General features: G+C 44.3%; 1 protein-coding gene across 1 annotated transcript in view; it reads right to left on the bottom strand.

Annotated features, from left to right (window-relative positions):
* BEGAIN (brain enriched guanylate kinase associated) overlaps positions 1 to 13318 on the bottom strand; it is a 260162-nt gene extending 246844 nt beyond the window's left edge. The window contains exon 1 of the mRNA XM_054972391.1: positions 12479 to 13318. Within this exon, the coding sequence (XP_054828366.1) occupies positions 12479 to 13318 (840 nt within the window). The remainder of the gene's footprint in view (positions 1 to 12478) is intronic.
* Between the last annotated feature and the right edge of the window lie 5254 nt (positions 13319 to 18572).

The raw sequence follows: 18572 nt of genomic DNA, 5'->3' as shown, positions 1-18572 counted from the left end.
CTACGTTGTGGTTGAATAACAATTTAAACAAGGGGCGCGTAGTTTCTTAGATGCAACTGCTGGTTCCCACGTTTATTGACTTGGCTGCCATCAAACAGAAAGAGCTTTGAGGTTAAGGGTAGGGTTTGGATACAGAATGTGGGAACGAGCAGAGACAGAAGCATCCTGTCTCAATGAGAAAGGAAGACTAGAAATGAAGTAGGTACATCAACAGAGCAATGCACACCCCTTGATTTCCAGTTTTATTTGGGAAATCCATCCATCTTTGTGTGTTATGCCCACTGGATGGGTCTGGCCCTGCTCTGGCAGTAAAAAAAAATAAAAGCACAACATGGTGGGCGGAACCAACCATAAAATCATAGAATTGGAACGAACCTTCAGGGTCATCTAGTCCAATCCCCTGTACAATGCAGAAAATTGACAACTAACTCCCCCTATGCCCCCAGTGACCCCCTGCTCCATGCCCAGAAGATGGCAAAAAACCCTCCAGAATCCCTGGCCAAACTGACCTGGAGAAAATTGCTTCCTGACCCTAAAGTGGCAATTGGCATTACCTTGGGCATGTAAGAAAAGGCCACTAGAACTAAGCACTGATGTAACCCTTCCTGGCCTCCTTCTCTTGATCTGCCTAGGTTTGCAGAATTATAAGTGTATGCTGTAAAGCTGATAATGCAAGACAGAAGATAAATGGTCCAGGGAGGGAGTTATTTGACCTGTTGAAGATTATGCTCTTCTGAAATAGGTGATGTCCCTTCCCCAGACCATTTTTAATTGGGGGTAGCTGTGCTGGAGGGGAAGCTGAAGGTCCTTCTACATCACACCATAGTCCTAATCCAGAGCATGTCCAGCACATGTGGAAAGAAAGTGAACACGGAAGTAGCATATCTCATGAAAGTCATCAAACAGTTTGCAGAGAGGCAGATTCTCCAGCACATACATTTAGCATGTGAGGCACTGGGACATCTGTAGTTCTCAAAATGCCAAGAATGCTTCAGACGTATGTCATATGTGCAAGAACCTTCTTGCAAATTCCAAAAAAGTCTCATTTTCTAATATAAATCTCATACTTAAGGGAGAACTTGTAGCTGTACCAGCTGTGGGATCTGGGTTATGCAGCAGAAATAAATGAAAAACTAATGAATCGGAATGAGTTTCTCAGAAGAGCAAGATACAAATCTACAGGTTGTTCATAGGATTTGAAAATGTTTATCACAAAATCTGAAAAGTTCAAGATGGGTAACCATGTTAGTCTGTTTGTAGCAGTAGAAAAGAGCAGGAGTCCAGTAGCACCTATAAGACTAACAAAATTTGTGGCAGAGTATGAGCTTTCGAGAGTCACAGCGAAGTGAGCAGTAACTCATGAAAGTTCATACCCTACCACAAATTTTGTTAGTCTTATAGGTGCTGCTGGACTCCTGCTCTTTTCTACTGTTTGAAAAGTTGAAAAGTTGAATTCACCCAAAAGTTAGCATATTTAAATCTTCATCTGAACAGCGCATGTGTCTGAAAGTTATTTATTATGACAATGGATTTAGCTACAAATCCCTTGAAATTCATCACCAGTTCCACTGCTTCGGTGTCTGAAATATTTGACATCTGTATCAAGATAGAGCAGGGACGTTAAATCACAGTAATGATAAATATGGGGTGATCACTGGAGGAAGTATATCAATGGAAAGTGACTATTTAAAACCTGTTCTCATGGGTGGATTATGCAGGTAGGTTTCTTTTTTAAATGAAAGATATCTAGAATGTCGGGAGAGGGGAGCAGATTAAGCTAATGCAAACAAAATTGGATCTTTCGCAAGTACATTTTGTCTTCCTTTTTCTATAATTATCTGTTCTTTTGGTTTGCTAGAGATTCATTTTGTTAATCTAAAAGTATAATTACTTTTCTGCCCCCGAAACATAGGCTTCAGTGATCGCAATCTAGTACTTTATGTGTGTGAAAGTAAGATGTGGGTTGAGTACCTCCTGCATATGGGATATACCAGCCTCCAGGAGGCAGTTGGAGAGCTCCCAGAATTACAAGTCATCTCCGGACTACAAAGATCAGTTCAGCTCAAGAAAATGGCTGCTTTGGAGGGTGGACTCAACAGCATTATATCACATCAAGGTCCCTCTCCTCCCCAAGCCCCGTCCTACTCAGGCGCCACTCCCAAAAAACTACAGCAGTTTCCAAACTGAGGGCCGACAACCCTAGGGGAGCTGCTCCACATCTCACTTTTCATACACAAAGGGTGCAGGGAAGCATGCACTGTAATGGACAGTGGTAAATGGCACGGTTTAGTGTTCTAAATATATCCTTTATAAACCTTTAAATAGTGGTCAAGTGGTTGGGCTGTGAATCAGCACTCTGCTGGTTTGACTCCCACTACTGCCACGAGCTCAGTGGGTGACCTTGGGTAAGCCACTCCTCTCAGCCTCAGCTCCCCAGCTGAATAATAATGACACTCGATAATAATAACACTAACTTTGTTCACCACTCTGAGTGGGGCACTGATCTGTCTGGAAGAGTGGTATATAAGCACAGTTTCATCATCATCATCAAGTGATGTTCAAGCTTCTGCTCCTGATAATAGTCCCAATTTCCCAAGCTAGAGTTGATAACCCTAGATCTGTTTGTGCCAGTCTCTAGTCTGGGTTCCTCAAAGACTCAAGGTCCAGGAGTGCTTGGATGGCACCATCAGTTAGACTTGGACTCTTCATGCCCAGCAGCTTCTAGGAACAGGTGGGCCCCAGGACTTAAGAGGATGCTCTTGGAACACACTGGTGACTGGTGCAGATTCTTCATGCTTGGTGGTTCCATGGAATTGGCCATGCCATTGCTACTTCCTTGACCCAGGGGTTTGCTCGAGTGTTTTAGTGACACAGCACTGAGGAAGCCAGCAGGGACTTGGCTTGAGTGGAGAACAGAGAGCACAGTTAAGCTCTCTCTCTTCCCTACATTCCCACCAATTCCCAACTATTTCATATGGTGTCAGGTCTTTGCTAAATGCTCAGCTGAGCTCTGGAGCAGGGCAAACAGCAGAGCTGTGTTAATAAACAGGAAGTGAGCTCCTTTCACTTCCTCTCAGCCAACTCCCTCTGCTGGTGGGCTCTGGACAAGCATCTATGCATCGCCTTTCACTGCCAGGTATTTGCAGCTGCTTGAAGGGATCATGTATGCACTATCCTCTTGCTGTCATATTTTTGAGGGCTTGATAAGTAGTAAAAGTGGCTATAAACACCCCCAGGGGTTTTCTGCAAAGTAGGGATTCTCTACTTTGCACTAACTGAGGGTAGAGACTCTCCTATCTTGCCTGACTTCCTAGTTTGTAACTTCTGGTGATGAACACATGTGGGTAACTGAAGGTTACAGATGTATAGGTATTGGCAGGACAGCAAGTTCCAGAGTTGCAATGCAATTTTCATGCACAATAAGTTATTGGGGAAGAGTAGGATTTGCCCAGTGATGATGCTACAGTGACATGTTTTGAATAATATAGAGTTGGTAATAGTCATTACGTAGTGTCCATAACAGCAGATCTGCAGATAGGGAAAGAACGTGTGTGCTCAAGGAATTCCCCATGGTGCTTGTTTTTCTTCCTAGCTCATTTGCATGTTCATCTGCATTACAGACAGCAATTTACCCTGCATGCATGCGGTTTTGGTAATTAACTGCTTCTTTCCATTTGGAGATTAGATTCCCGTACTAGAAGAAACGCAGAAGTAACCTGCATTTCCTCCAACAGGATACATACTATCATTTGCCATCAGTGCCCTTTGGCTGTTTACATAGGACAAAGAGGCCAGTCTCCATGAAAGAGAATAAAGAGAATGACACAAAAAGACGGTGTTCAAAAACTTGTTGGAAAACATGTTTGTTTCCCTGGGGGACATAAAGACTCCCTTCTCCACCAAAAGATTTAAAACTGATACTCCAGTGTGAAACAGGTGAACTAGAATATATTAACAAAGTCATCTCTGTTGGATTTGGACTCAAGCAAGAAACACAGTATTATCACCCACAGTTGCCGCATTGAATGAGTCATTCTGTTCTTATCTCGTATTCCTTAGGGCTCTCCATAGAAACATGACAGAACTCCTCCTACCCCTCTTTGCATTTTGTAGCCATTGGGCCCCACTGCTGGCAAATTTTAACATCTTTGTCTCTATGTCTATAGCGATATACCTGCTAACTGAGGGCAGCACTTCATGCATCTAATATCGCAAAACATGCAATGACATATTTGTTCAGCTTTAAAGTGCCAAAGGAATCCTAATTATTTTTGCTACACTTGCTCCCTATTGGCTTTTGTGTACAATTCAAAACATGATAGAGAAGAATTAACAACAACAATAACATTCGATTTATATACTGCCCTTCAGGATGACTTAACACCCACTCAGAGCAGTTTACAAAGTATGTTATTATTATCCCCACAACAAAACACCCTGTGAGGTAGGTGGGGCTGAGAGAGCTGGAAGCTGTGACTGACCCAAGGTCACCCAGCTGGCTACAAGTGGAGGAGTGAGGAATCAACCCTGGTTCTCCAGATTAGAGAGATTAGAGTCCCAAGCTCTTAACTAGAGATGGGCACGAACAGCAATACAAACAAAAAAAAGCCACAAACAGCTCAATCTGCTGTTCGCGAACAAGCTATTTGTGAGGCCCCATTCTAAATGAACAGGTGGTCGTTGCAAGCATCGTTCATTGCTGTTCGTCTTGATGTTCATCAAGCCAGACAGTCTGGCACCTGCAATCAATTCCCTTGGCAATTTAGGCAGGGATTGTCTGAACTCTGTCTGAACTCCTGCTGTTGCTCTGGAAACCTACGCCCAATTTCGCTTGATAGGCAGATCTTCTAAGTGTGAAGCTCCAAATTTGTTACAAGGGAGCAAAGACCAGGGTGGAGGAGGAGGGCTTCCAGCTCTGGCTTTCTTTGCAGACAGCGGAGAGGGAGAAACAGCTGCTGTTGGCATTTTGATAGAGAGACAGGGTGAGTGCATTGGAGCTTGAATTTTCTTTGTGTGTGGTGGGATACGGATCTACCCCTTCAGGTTCCAGGGCTGCTGTCAGGCTCTGGGGCCAAACTATTACTTATTATTGGTACCTTTCCTGCTGCCTGCTCAGGTCAGGTTTCTGGGAGTGGTGTGGTAGAGATCTTGACCAAACTTGGATGATGGCTGGAGGAGAGCCTGCTGGCCCCCACAAACAGCCAACCATGAGCATGTTCGTGAACAGGGCCATGTTCGTGGTTGTTCATGAGTCCCTGTTTGTGGATGGCAACGAACAACGAACATCATGTTCATTTTCCCCCCTGCTCGTGCCCATCTCTACTCTTAACCACTACAGCAAACTGGCTCTCAAATGCACATCTATACACAGCCCTTTTCATGATTAAAGGCCTTCAAGTTGGCTAACAATTTTAAAATATAAAATTATATTTTTTTGATATTTTAAATCAATAAAAAACAGCTGGCATTGAAAACACAGCTGAATAACCATGAAAACATGAAGCTACCTTATACCGAGTCATACTTCTGGTCTCCCAAGGGCAGTATCGTTTACAGTGACTGGGGAGCGACTCTCCAGGGTCTCAGGAAGAAGTATTTTGCATCATCTAATACCCGATATTTTTAACTGGAGATGACAGTTATTGAACCATAATAGTGGAAAGGCGACATAGGTATATGTACTAAGTAAATATCTGTAAATGACTCCTGAATAAAAAAAGCAACTATTACCATTCCTTTCATCTAGGTTCAAAGGTATAAGAATGTCTTCAAAATTCCAATGCCTTCAGAAGTCCTATATGATCTTGTAATAGGCTACTTACATTGCAATCTTATGCAAAGTTGCATCCTTTTGTGGTCATTGGCTTCAGTGGGGTTTGAAGGGTGCAACTAACTTAGCCATCAGCCAAGAAATACCACAGAAGACTTGCTCTATGTGCCTCCACTTTGAGAAGAGTCAGGCCTTCTCTGCAGTCGCGCCTACATTCTGGAACTCCTTCCCCATAAGTGCATGTCAGGCACTTAATAAAACCCTTGGGTGCTCACTCATGCTTTTTATTATCTCAGGGTGTACGTGAGTAACCCCCTCCCCTCATCTCACTGGTTAGCTTTGTTTCATTGATTATATTATTCTTTTGGTTTCTGGCTTTTATTGATTGCTGTGATATGCATTTATATTTATTTATTTAGATTCCACTTTTCTCCCACGCTTTCAAGGGCATAAAACAATTCTGTAAGCTGTCTGATTTGTGCAATGTTGAGCCACGGACTATAAACTGACACCAAGGATAAAATCCTAACGTTCATACTTCATTTATTTGCATCTTTCTAGGTTATTTAAGCTTTATATATTTAAACAGCTTTGATATTGCAACTAGATGTTTGTAAATTTTACCGAGACATGGCCGTTTTCACACGGCTAAAACCTCCAGAAAATCTCAAAAAACTCACGGCACAATGGCATCTTCATAGCACGATTTCCCATTTAATGGTGCGATTTCTGAAGTCATCATGCCATTAAATGGGAAATTGTGCTATGAAGATGCTGTCATGCCATGAGTTTTGCGCGATTTTCCGGAGGCATTAATGGGCATGTGAAAACGGCCCATATGAATCATTATTATGAAACATTAATAAAACATTATGAAACGTTAATAAACATAATAATAAAAGAGAATTTGAACATCATTCTTCCCTCTTCCATTACCTTACAACAACAATCCTGCAAGGGTGGTTAGGCTAGAGTTGCCAACCCCTCGCTGGGGTGGGGTCTCCCCTGCCCCAGCTGTGCCCCCCCCATGCACCTGGTCATTGGGGAGGGGAGGAAAGTTATGGGAAATCAGGCAGAGCATGTAGCAAAATGACCTGTGCAAGCACCACAAGGCTTGAAATGACATCATTTACAGTTTAAACTTGGTGTTAAACTAGATGACCCTGGAGGCACCTTCTAGCCCTATGATTCTATGATTCTATGATGTTGTCTCAGTGGGAACACAGGATATGGAGGGAAAGGTCTGTAAAACAAGTAACAAAGTAGAGGACGTGACGTTCAAGCAGACCAAATCCTCTTGAAAAGCAGGCACGGAAGTTCAAAACAATGTCACTCAGAGAATCCACGTTCCTTTTTATTTCAACTTTGTTCTTCTCATTTCCAAAGTTATAAACCTCTTGGCGTGAACATGCCTCTTCAGACTAAGTCAAAAAGAAAACTATGGAGTAGAGCTTAACAAGTAGCCACAACGAGTAAGTAGTCCTTATGTCTGAATCTTGCAACCCTTGCGAAATGCTGTAAATACTTTGTAAATAGTGTGTGTGAATTGTGTTTGTGTATAAATGCATAATCCGTGTAAATTACCTGTTTATTAAGTGTTCATGTTGAAATTAGTTTAGTCCAGTGGGCATGGAATCCATATATTTACTTTGTATGTGACTACATCTTTCAGGCAGTTTGAAAGGCCGTGAAGAAGTGGTGGTGGCGAAATGGGAAAAACAGAGGCTTGCAAACCCATTGCCAATCTCCCACCAGGAGCTCCAGTTGGGGCAGCACGGCGGGACGATTATACTGCATGACAGAATATGGATTAAATTTATAACTTTGGAAATGAGAAGAACAAAGATGAAATAAAAAGGAACATGTGGATTCTCTGAGTGTACATTGTTTTGAACTTTCGTGCCTGCTTTTAAAGAGGATTTGGTCTGCTTGGACGTCGCGTCCTCTGCTTTTTTAGTTGTCTCAGAGGGGCCAATTCTTTAGGAACTGGCCCAATATTGAGGTGATTCTTCCCCTCTGAGATAACGTCAATTCTAAGTTGAACCAGACATGATGTCTTTCAAGCCCTGTGAAGAACTAGCACTCTGCCCCCTGTCCAGCACCCCCACCCCTCCGTGGAATTAAGGTAGGGTGACCTGGTAACCCTGGGGGAAGATGAGAACATGTGACTGGCCCAAAGTCACCCAGCAAGCTTCCATAGCAGAAGTGAGGATTCAAACACAGGACCCCTAGATCCTAGTCTGTCTCTCTATCCACTATTCCATGCTGGCTCTCCGTGATATGCAACTGATTTTTATGTTATAGGTGGTCATTGATCTGTATTGTTGCTTTTAGGAGAGCTGCCTTGAAAACCATAAGGAAGAGAGATTTTGCAGGGTACTTTTATTTCTAAACCAACCAATAATGGTGATCAGAGCTGCATGAAGGTAAGGTTTTGCGATGTGTCATGCTGCCCGCAGCACTGTACAGCAACTTGTATCATTTATTTATTTAAAATACTGACATGCCACTTTTCTCCTAGATCACAAGACTCAAACATTACTCATGTCTGTCATATTACAAAATTCAGACTGGCCCCAGCTTCCTTCTCAACATCTCTCAGACCTCAATCAGGGCAAAAAAGCACTGGAGCAGAAGTAGATCTTGGGGGGAGATACTACACCTTAACGGTATAAAAGAAGAAAGGAAGTTTATTTTTAAAAAAAAGTTGATTTGAACTTTCAAAATTTTCACATTTCATAGCTGAAGATTTAGAGGTCCCATGCCTCAACCGGTCCTCAGATCATTGCAGCAGAAAACATTCGACTACATCTATCCCTTACGGGTTAGCTCAAAGAGCTGTCATAGAAACTGGAAAAATAGGAAATGGGGGTCATTGAGACACCCATGGCTGAAGAAACTATGACTGCCCGCACAATCTGAAGCAGAGTTCATTTTTCTAAGTCTATATTGAAGTCAATGGGTTTAGAAGGGTGTAACTCTGCTGAGGACTGCATTGTACATCTTCCAACATGTGTTTAATATTAAGAGATGGTCGGGGAGGGGAGGTGCTCCTGTTTGGAACGTGGACCATTTGGTTGAGTGCAAGGGGTGAGGTCTGTCAGGTCTGCTGCCCACAGCCCTTCCATATTGTTTTTGCTTGCTGTACTTTTCCAGTAATATTTCCTGTGTGTGTGTTAGCAGGAGCAGCTTGGTTCCTGAGACAGCCTTATCTGAGATGGCTCACCACAGCGGCCTTGGGACAGCTCCTTTCACTTTCCCACCTTCTGTACCAGCTGGGTAGACACCGAGGGTGGGGGATGGTTTAGAGGGTTTGATATACTGTAGCAAGCCCCTAATACATCATTCTCAACAAGAGATCTATGTACAGCCAGAAGCTTGCTTTAGCCTTTGGATAACCTATGGACACTTGTACTTTCTGAATATATAATCTCTCAGTAAAGAACCTTTGACTCAAGAGACCTTGGATTTCTTGCTGCAAGGGATGGGAGATGAAATCAGAATATCCTGCTTTCCATAGACTGACAAGGTCCACTCTTTCTCCCTAAGCCATTTTCCAAACGGCTCCTCTAAGCTGGTATTAGCCCCAATAGGGGGCAAAAAGACAGCAAGACATTGGATCAGAGCTATAAAAGAGTGGGACAAAGAGCAACCACAGGCACCCTTTTAAGAGTCAAAGTTCCCTTCCTCAGATAGACATAGGAAACTTGTATCTGAAGAAGGGAGCGTTGACTCTCAAGATTTATACCCTACAAATCTTGTTGGTCTCTAAGGTACCACTGGACTCAAATCCTGCTGTTCTATTGTAGATCAACATGGATGTCCATCTGAAACAGACACCCTTGTGATGATGCACAACTCCCCTACCCCTAGTCACAAAACCTATAAGAACAAATCAACACCTATCTAGTACAGCAATCTGGGTTGGAACCAGTAAGGAAGCTTGTGGGGGTTGGTGGAGTGGATCTTCCCCCTCCTTGCATTTGCATTTATAACAACAACAGCAGCAGCAGCAGCAACAGCAACAACAACAACAACAACAGTGCTTATATACCACTCTTCTAGACAGATTAGTGCTTCACCCAGAGCGGTGAACAAGTTAGTGTTATTATTATCCCCACAATACAGCTGGGGAGCTGGGGCTGAGAGGAGTGGCTTACCCAAGGCTACCTATTGATCTCATGGCAGTAGTGGGATTCAAACCAGTAGAGTGCTGATTTGCAGCCGAACCACTTAACCACTCCACTACAGCAGCTCTCCAATAGGGACTCAAAGCAGCTTAGAACATAGTTCTCCCCTCCTCTATGTACTTACAACAATTGGTCGGTAGGTTAGGCTCAGATAATGTGACTGGCCCAAGGTGAGCTTCCATGGTAGAGTGGAGATTAGAATCTGGGCCTCCCAGCATCCTAGCCTGGCACTCCATCCATTACGCCACACCATCTCCTTCTCCTCACAGCCTATCAGTGGCCCCAAACACCATTTCTGAGGGTTGGGATAACTTCACCAAAACAATGCACAACCTAATGGGGTGCTTCAGTGACTAGAGGGAATCTGGTAAAAATGTCCTGTTCTCCCACTAACGGTGCAATCCTAAGAAGAGTTACTCCAGCCTAAGCCCATTGAAATCAACTCTTCTTAGGACTGCATTGTGAAGGCTTGACGAGTAGAGGAAGAAGATAATTTTATTTGATTTCCCCTTGTCACTGGAACACCCCATTATGCAGTGCATTTTGTTTGCAAGGCTCTCATTGTGACCCTTTTGGGACAAATAGCAGTCTGTGTGGAAGGGGAAGGCAGGGAAAGGTGCACTCTACCAACTCCTTCTGCAAACTTTTCTGTTGGATCCAATCCTCTGTTTCCTGCCCTGGCCAGCCATATGCCTCTGAGCACCTTAAGCAGGGCATGAAGGGAATGTTTTAACTTTGGAGCAGAGAGGTGGTCTAGATGGCTTCTCAGGCCCCTTCAAACACCAAGACTCTAGCTTGTAGCCAGCATCTAGCATTGAAAGGTATTCTGCCTCAGTACCTGGAGGTTCCATTCAACTAGCATGGCAAATAGTTAGTGATGATCCATGGCAGTGGTGTTGCCTTGCTGCCAGGGCAAATCTGCCCAGCTTTGACAGTGGTTTGATTTTGCTTTACTTGCAGCCATAGAAGTCACCGTTTGCATTACTGTGTGGTTAAAGTTAATGCACGGGATTCTGCTGCTTGCCTGCTTGATGCATTTTCTGAATGCGTGGAGTAAACCTCTAATGGGAATCATTTCCACTGGGAAAATAGGGCAGCACAATTATTTCCTTTAAACTACTCCATTTCCTATTCAAGGTTATGACCTGTGCTGGAGCACGCGGCTCCTCCACGGCTCTTGTCTTCCCCCCCTGAACCTTTCCCTGAGGCCATCTGAGATGGAACAAACAACTGAAGACTTCCTATAAAATTACAGTGGTGCAGACAGATGATTTTTATATTAAAAGAATGAACGGGGCCAATGAGCAGGAGCGGAGAGACTTTCTGCCCTCTGTTGCTGCAAACATTGCCTTTTTAGCTGGACCGGCTACCCTTGACATTAAACAAAGCCGTCTTGATAGAAGTGCTTGGCTTAACGGCATCAGCACGTGAACAGAGTGGAATTATTCAGTCACCCCGGCCAGTTTGCTTATACCTCCTGTGGCATGCATCTTTAACAGATGAGAGGGAACAAGCAACACTCCCTGGGGCAGTGCTAGAGCATCTGCTTTGCATGCAGAAGGGGCTGGATTCAATCCCTGGCATCTCCCCATAAAAGGATCAGGTGGTAGGTGATGGGAAAGACCCCTAAGTCCCCGGAGAACCCCCATGCCAGCTTGATTCGCTTGGATGGACCGATGGTCTGATTCGCTATAAGGCAGCTTCATTTGTTCACCCTCCCCCTTTGCATTCCCTTTGGAATCACTGCAAAAATAAAAATTGAAGATTACTTCTTGTCACATTTCAATTTGCTGCCAGGGGAGACTCTGATGCCATTCCACAAAAGACCCACGTGGTATTTTGGGAAGTGTGATGGTGAGTGCCCTTAAGTCATAGCTGACTTATGGCAACCCCTGGCAGGGTTTTCATGGCAAGAGACTTAACAGAGGTGGTTTGCCGTTGCCTGGCTCTGCAACCCTGGTCTTTGTTGGAGGTCTCCCATCCAGTTACTAACCAAGACCAACCGTGCTTAGCTTCTGAGATCTGACAAGATCAGGCTCACCTGGGCTATCCAGGCCAGGGCAATAAAGAATGAGAAGAAACAAAAGAAATAGAAAAGAGGGAGACTGGGATGTCCATATCCATATGGATATCATCACACTGAAACTCAGAAAGTTTACCCAGCTTGAAGAGCAACATATGAAACTGCTTTAGCATGGCAGCATCCACATCAATGTTCATAGCTCTTCAGGACAAGGGTCTTTCTCATGCTGGCTACCTGAGCTCTATTTACCTTGAGACGCTAGGAACTAAACTTAGAACCTTGGACATGCAAAGCAGGTACTTACACCTGAGCTGTGGATCCCTCTGTCCCCAAAGGCAGAGGCCTCTCCTGGCTCTCAGGCTGTTGGGTGGCAGACATTTGAATGCCCGGACCACAATGGGAAGCTGACTAGTGGGCCAGAATAGCTACTAAGTAAAGGACATGAATTCCAAATGGAGAAGGTACGGTCAAAACGGTAGCATCGCTTTGGCTTACCGTGCTGATACTTCGAGACAAGGAGGCAGATTTTCTCACAGGCATTTCACTGCTTTGTGAAACAAAGGTCTCTCCCGGTGGAGCAGGTCTCACATGACACACAATTTCATTACTGTGTCGCACGAGCAAGGGGTCAGTGTCTAAAGACAATGATTTCTCAAGCTTGCGCCGCCGTGCACTGGCAGCAGTGTCGTCGCTTCTCAAGCTCTCAAGGTCTGCTTCTTGAGGTGACTTTTGGACCGGAGCATTTGTTTTCCGGCTCTGGTGGGCTTTCTTTTTAATACGCAAATCGTCAAGACTTCTCCCACCAGAGCCTAGGCTGCTTTTCAGCTTGGCAGCTCTGAAGGCTTTCAGGCTCACAGGGTCAAGCACTCGGAATGTAACTTCGTTAAGGAACTGAGAGAATTTGAGTTTGGCTTCAATTTTCTCTTCCGCGACAGACAAGGAACTCGAGGAACCTCGACTGACAACGCTGAGGTCAGAAGCAGATGAACTACTTCTGTTTGGCACCACCTTTTGGCGTTGCAACATCTGCCCGGCGTTCCCTGCTTTGTCAGCGTAGAGTGAAGAGAGCTCTAGATGATGGATTTTTTCACCCCCTTTCCGGCTGTGTTTTAATCGATGGGATGGATAGCCTTCACCTTTCTTTTTGCTTTGATCAAAGCTTTTAGCATCCGACCCTGTGCTGCTTTGCAGCTCAAAACTATCCTCGCTGGAAGTGCAGGGTTTAGAATAGCTGTCTGTGTCTGGTATGCTCGAATGCCTCCTCTCCAGGGTGCTTATTCCTCCTTTGCAGGCAAAAGGATAGCCGCTGCTGCAACAGGGTTGTTCTTCAGCCATCCCTACAGTCCCTTCTTGTTCCTGGAGTCTCCCACATGCTCCAGTCTCTGACTTAATACGTGATGGAGGCCCTTTGGAGAAGGATGCCATGTAGTTGTCTGCCTTACAACTCTATTGCTCAAGGAGGACAATTCTCCCCTTTTCCAGTCAAGTTCCCTTTGCAAAACTCATCTCCCTCTCTGGTCCAGTTCCCAGCCTTTCCAACCCCAAAGTCACACACGCACAAGTGTGGCTCCAAGTTACAGAGCCCTACCTAAATTAGATCAATGGAAATTTGCATTGTTTTAATTAGTTGTACTCATTTACTGAATCCATAATACTTGAAAATCCTTTTGTTTTCTCAGGGTGGTGAGAAATGTGGGCTGGCATTGATCTGGACTAGCATATGATCTGTGCCTGCTTGTTGAACTGTGAACTCATCTACTGTGATGTGAATCAATTCACACTAAGTAGGCTCCAGGGTGGTTACAATGCAGGCAGGACTTTTTAAAAATCAGATAATACCGAAGGTCACATTATGATTTGATGTGACCTGCTCTTGTTAGCGTTCCATTGGAGGGGGGGGACCGTGTAAATCTATAAGGATCCATCAAACCACAGAAAAAGATGCTTGGGGCATGTTCTGTTCATGCCACGGGTGCTGTACCCAAGTGAAGAGGATTCCCAAAAGATCGATAAAGCTCATTTCTTTATTTGCACATAGCAAAGTAATGCAACTGTCCATTATGGGAAGTCTGTTGTGAGCATGTCCCATTTCTCCATCCAGCCCTCCTTTCTATTCAGTGCTCTGGAGCGCACATAACTTGCACTAAATAGCAGACAAGCTCCGGAGAGAAACATGGAAGTTGTTCATGCTCCATCATGTCCTGCTTAGGTGACTTTGTGTGTGCTTGCACACAGTGCTTCAAGAGGGAACTAGGGATCTATTGAAACTATAGGGATGTATAGGTGCATTGCACCTGTGCTAGGACAGGATCATACCTGTATTGTCATCATATATCTAATAGTCAACTTGTCTCTACATGTGGATGCTTAAATCCAAGAATCAGAACCACTCGGCAACAAAACAGATGGTTCTGCAAACTTGGGGGAAACACCAGGTTTGCAGAAAAATCTGAATACCTGAAAAATACATTGAGAGGTTTAATACCCTCCAATGCATTACTTCTGCCTGTGCTTGTGTTGCCACCGCCATCTTCCCCACCTTCAGGTGGAGGAGAGAAAAAATCAGGCAAGCTGTCAGGCAGCAGCAGCAGCAGGAGGCCTGGTGGAAGGGTGCGGCTTCTATAGGCTGCTTGGGAACTTTTAAAGGGATCACCCAGGCTGCAGGAACTGCTGCTGTGCCCCACCTCCATTGAGGCAATGAACATGGACTTAGGGAGGAGCCTCTGCTGATGCAGCCATTGCTGTTGCCAAGGTTGAGGTTGGTTGGGGTGGAATATGAGAAAGGTCACCGCTATAGCAGCAGGGAGACTGGGACCAGCCACGCTGGGGGGACATTCTCTGTCCCATTTTTCATATGGGGTCCCTGCTTGTTTTAACTATAAAAAGAAATATGACAATTAACAGTAGGAAAGATTATTACAGTTTTGCAGAGATTAGAACTGAGTAGGGTTGCCAACTCTGACTTTGGAGATTATTGGACATTTGGAGGCAGTGCCTGGAGAGGGCAGTTTGGGGAGGGGAGGGAGCTCAGCACAGATGTCATGCTTGTAATTTCCTCCAGGGGAAATGCTCTCTGTCGTCTGGAGATCAGCTGTAATTCCAGAAGCTCTCCAGGCCCACTTAAAACTTGGTAACCTAGGGCTGAATTTAGAGTTGCCAGGTGCCTGCTGTGGGCAGGGGAACTCTTGCTCCCTCCCTCCATTGCCTGTCCTTGCTTCAACAGCAAAATATGGGGGCAGGAACAATTTTTTTGGCATCGCCCTGTGGCATGACTTCACTTCTGGTGCAAAACTGGAAGTGACATCATTACTTCAGGGTGATGCTCAAGGATTCACCCCAAACTCTAAGGCTAAACTATAGAGTTTGGGGTAAATCCTAGACCATCACACTGACATGATGATGTCACTTCCACAACCCAACCATAGACATTGCAAAAGGGCAACCAATAGATGCTTTTATTTCTTTGCATTTATCAGTTAATAATAATGATGATGATGATGATAAAATGATCATAATAATATGTGTTTGATAATTAACTGGTAAACTGTCACATAGTAAATACATAAAAATCCCATCTCAGTGGTAAATAAAAAAGTACTTGAAGAGTTACAATAATACATTACTATTCAAAATCTGCCTTCTCTAAGAAATGGATATCCTCTTTATAAGCCAAAGCTTTGTACAATGTATGCAGACACTTTAAAGATTTAGCTTTCTAGACAAAAGTGGTTTTTTCAACAGGAGATCATCACACATAATGTGAGAACTCAGCTATTACTCTATTATGATTAGGAAAGCCTTTGAGGGGCCCCAGTTGTGCCAATTTAGGAAACACAGTAGAGCTCTTCTCTTGAAACAGCGTCTTGGTAGAATCATGGCTTCTTGTTTTCTTTACATATTTCAATTGATGCCATACTTTCCCTCCCCAACTATAATCAAAATAGTTCTCAATAATACAAAAAAATTACTTGTAAGATATATGGAAACATTTATAAACTGAAATAAAATTTATTAAAAAAAGAAAGAGACATTTTGGACACTCTCTGAATTTTAGGACAACAATTAAAGTAGGAATGCCAGCACCAAAAATAACATCTTATTAAAAAGTCAGGCAAGAAATGTGAGCTTTTGTTAAACACTGTTAATTTTAATAAATTCTGGGGAAGCATCTCTCTGGGAAGTAAGTTGTGGTGGAACGGGCGCTGGCTCTCAGTCCGGGCAACTGAGCCACCGTCAATGGCCTGCTAGCCCCACTATCCGCCTCCCACCGTCCCTGGTGGGCGTGGCTCACACTCTTTGTCGCTGCCACCACTCACTGAATTGTACACCGCCTGACTGAGGGGCAGTGAGACCCCTCTGGCTGAATTTCCCTACTGGGAAGTGAATTCCCCAATCTTTGGGTGGGCCCTGGAGAATTGGCAATCCACCAAGGTCTGGCCTGATCAGTTTCTCCTGGGCTCCCTCCCTCCCTGTAGCATGCCAAGTGGGGGAGTTTATATAGTCAGAGCACCACCAGGTTCTTTATATTCAAAAAAGTATAATTTATTAACTATATACAGAGCACTATATACAAAGCAGGTAAAGGCACAACACAAAGGGGTAGACCCCCCCTGTTCAGAACTCATAGGGCAGAAAATCAAACTGAAGAGAACCGCTGTCTGCTTTCCCTACCACACTGTTCCCTACTCTACCTTAAGGGGTGGTGGTCTCAGGGAAGGTTCACCTTTTATTTCCTTTGTGCTGCCTCCCAGGCCCTCCACATTTAGGGCCTAGGCAACCGGGTTTCACCCCGCAGCAGGAGCCTCTCCTTCTTCAACCAAGAAGGCAACTGACTTCCCCTCAGGATCGGCTGAGTCTCTCTATTCTGGCTCCACCCCTTATTTTTTTCCTGCCCTTTCTTGGCCCGGGGCAGCTGGGAGTTGTAGTCCAGGAAGAAGGGCGTCCCACACCAAGACTCCTGCAGGCCTCTCCCTGGCCCCACAGCCCATCAACCCTCAGGGGGAACATTTCCTCCCCTTTCTTTAAAGACAGAATAACAGCAACTGGCACTCATTTCACCCCTGGAAACCATTTCGTTACATAAGTTTCATAGACCAGGGCTGCTGATTGAGGGAAAAGCCTAGTGGTACTAAATTCTGAGTGTTATTGGGGGATTATAGCAACATATCAGCTGAATGCGTGATGCACGCATCACTAGTTCCTTATTTCAGTCATAAAATTAACACATGGCAAGGGGTTCCTAGTTCTGGGTAGAGAAATTATTGGAAAACTGAGGATGGCGCCTGAGGAGGGGATAGTCCTCAGCAGGTTATAATGCCATTGAGGCCACCCTCCAAACCAGCCGTTTCCTCCAGGGGAACTGATCTCTGTTGTCTGGAGGTGCAAAATACTACAATCTTGAGCAAACCTGATGATATACCAAAATGATCCAAAGGGTTCCGGGGAATTTGGTTTACTTCAGTTTTAAGTCTATAAAGGTCTGATAGTGGTTCTTTAGAATGGTTGCCCAGAATTTCCTTACGGAGTGAATGCCCCAGGAACCTGTGTGCTACACAGCAAAGGGGCACAGCCAATTGGTATTCAGTGCCTGTAGTTTAGAATCGTGGCGGTCTTAGAATGATGTATTGGGGGGCACTTCTAGTAAATATAGTAAGGCTGAGGGCATGTAAAGGCTTTTGGCAAAGGTTAATTGGAGTTTATTTTATGTGTGCCAGATGCCATTTTTACGATCTTTTACACACATATCTGCAGGTTTGGGATGGAGATGGAGCTGAAGAGAAGCCCCCTCCCTAGGGATTAATTGATTTAGAAAAATGACTCTGGAGTCTTCAATATCAGAGGTAAAACTGGGCGGTGGACACGCTCTGTTGTGGAATGATAATGATATGTCTTGCTTTCAGGCAGAAGGGTTTTTCCTTCCCCCTCAACTGCGCTTCTGTTTAATTTCTCACAAAAAAAAAGAGTTTGTTTTCTGGAGAATACTGTCATAAGCAAATGAACTCTCCTGTAGCAGTACAGGAGCCACTGCAGTCGAGGTTGTTATGACAACTGAAAGTTTCTTACAGAAGAGCTCAGAAATATGTTTTCGTTTTGTGGCCAGAGCTGTTATACACTGTCTGCAGTTACAGTTCATAATAATAATCCACCTCCCTTTGAACACAAAGATTAACAGAAAGGGATATGTGTGTGTATAGCATTGGAGGGTTAAATGGGTGAAAACTCTACGGCTGATACACCCAGGGATGCTGTACAGTTTCCTATAGAACATGATCAACTGGGCATGCTGTGCTGCCAGTTTTAATCTCACATAGCTTTTGTTTTTTTACCAGTAACACTCCTATTATTGTGAAGGATAACAACAACAATAACAATATTTGATTTATATGACTTAACACCCACTCAGAGCAGTTTACAAAGTCTGTTATCATTATCCCCACAACAAAACACCCTGTGAGGTGGGTGGGGCTGAGAGAGCTCCAGAGAGCCGTGACTAGCCCAGGTCACCCAGCTGGCTTCAAGTAGAGGAGTGGGGAATCAAACCCTGTTCTCCAGATTAGAGTCCTGCACTCTTAACCACTACACCAAACTG

Source organism: Eublepharis macularius, chromosome 2 (genome assembly GCF_028583425.1).
Source record: "Eublepharis macularius isolate TG4126 chromosome 2, MPM_Emac_v1.0, whole genome shotgun sequence".
NCBI classification, from domain to species: Eukaryota; Metazoa; Chordata; class Lepidosauria; order Squamata; family Eublepharidae; genus Eublepharis; species Eublepharis macularius.
Note: the sequence above shows the minus strand (reverse complement) of the source record. Positions and strands in the feature narration are given on the sequence as shown.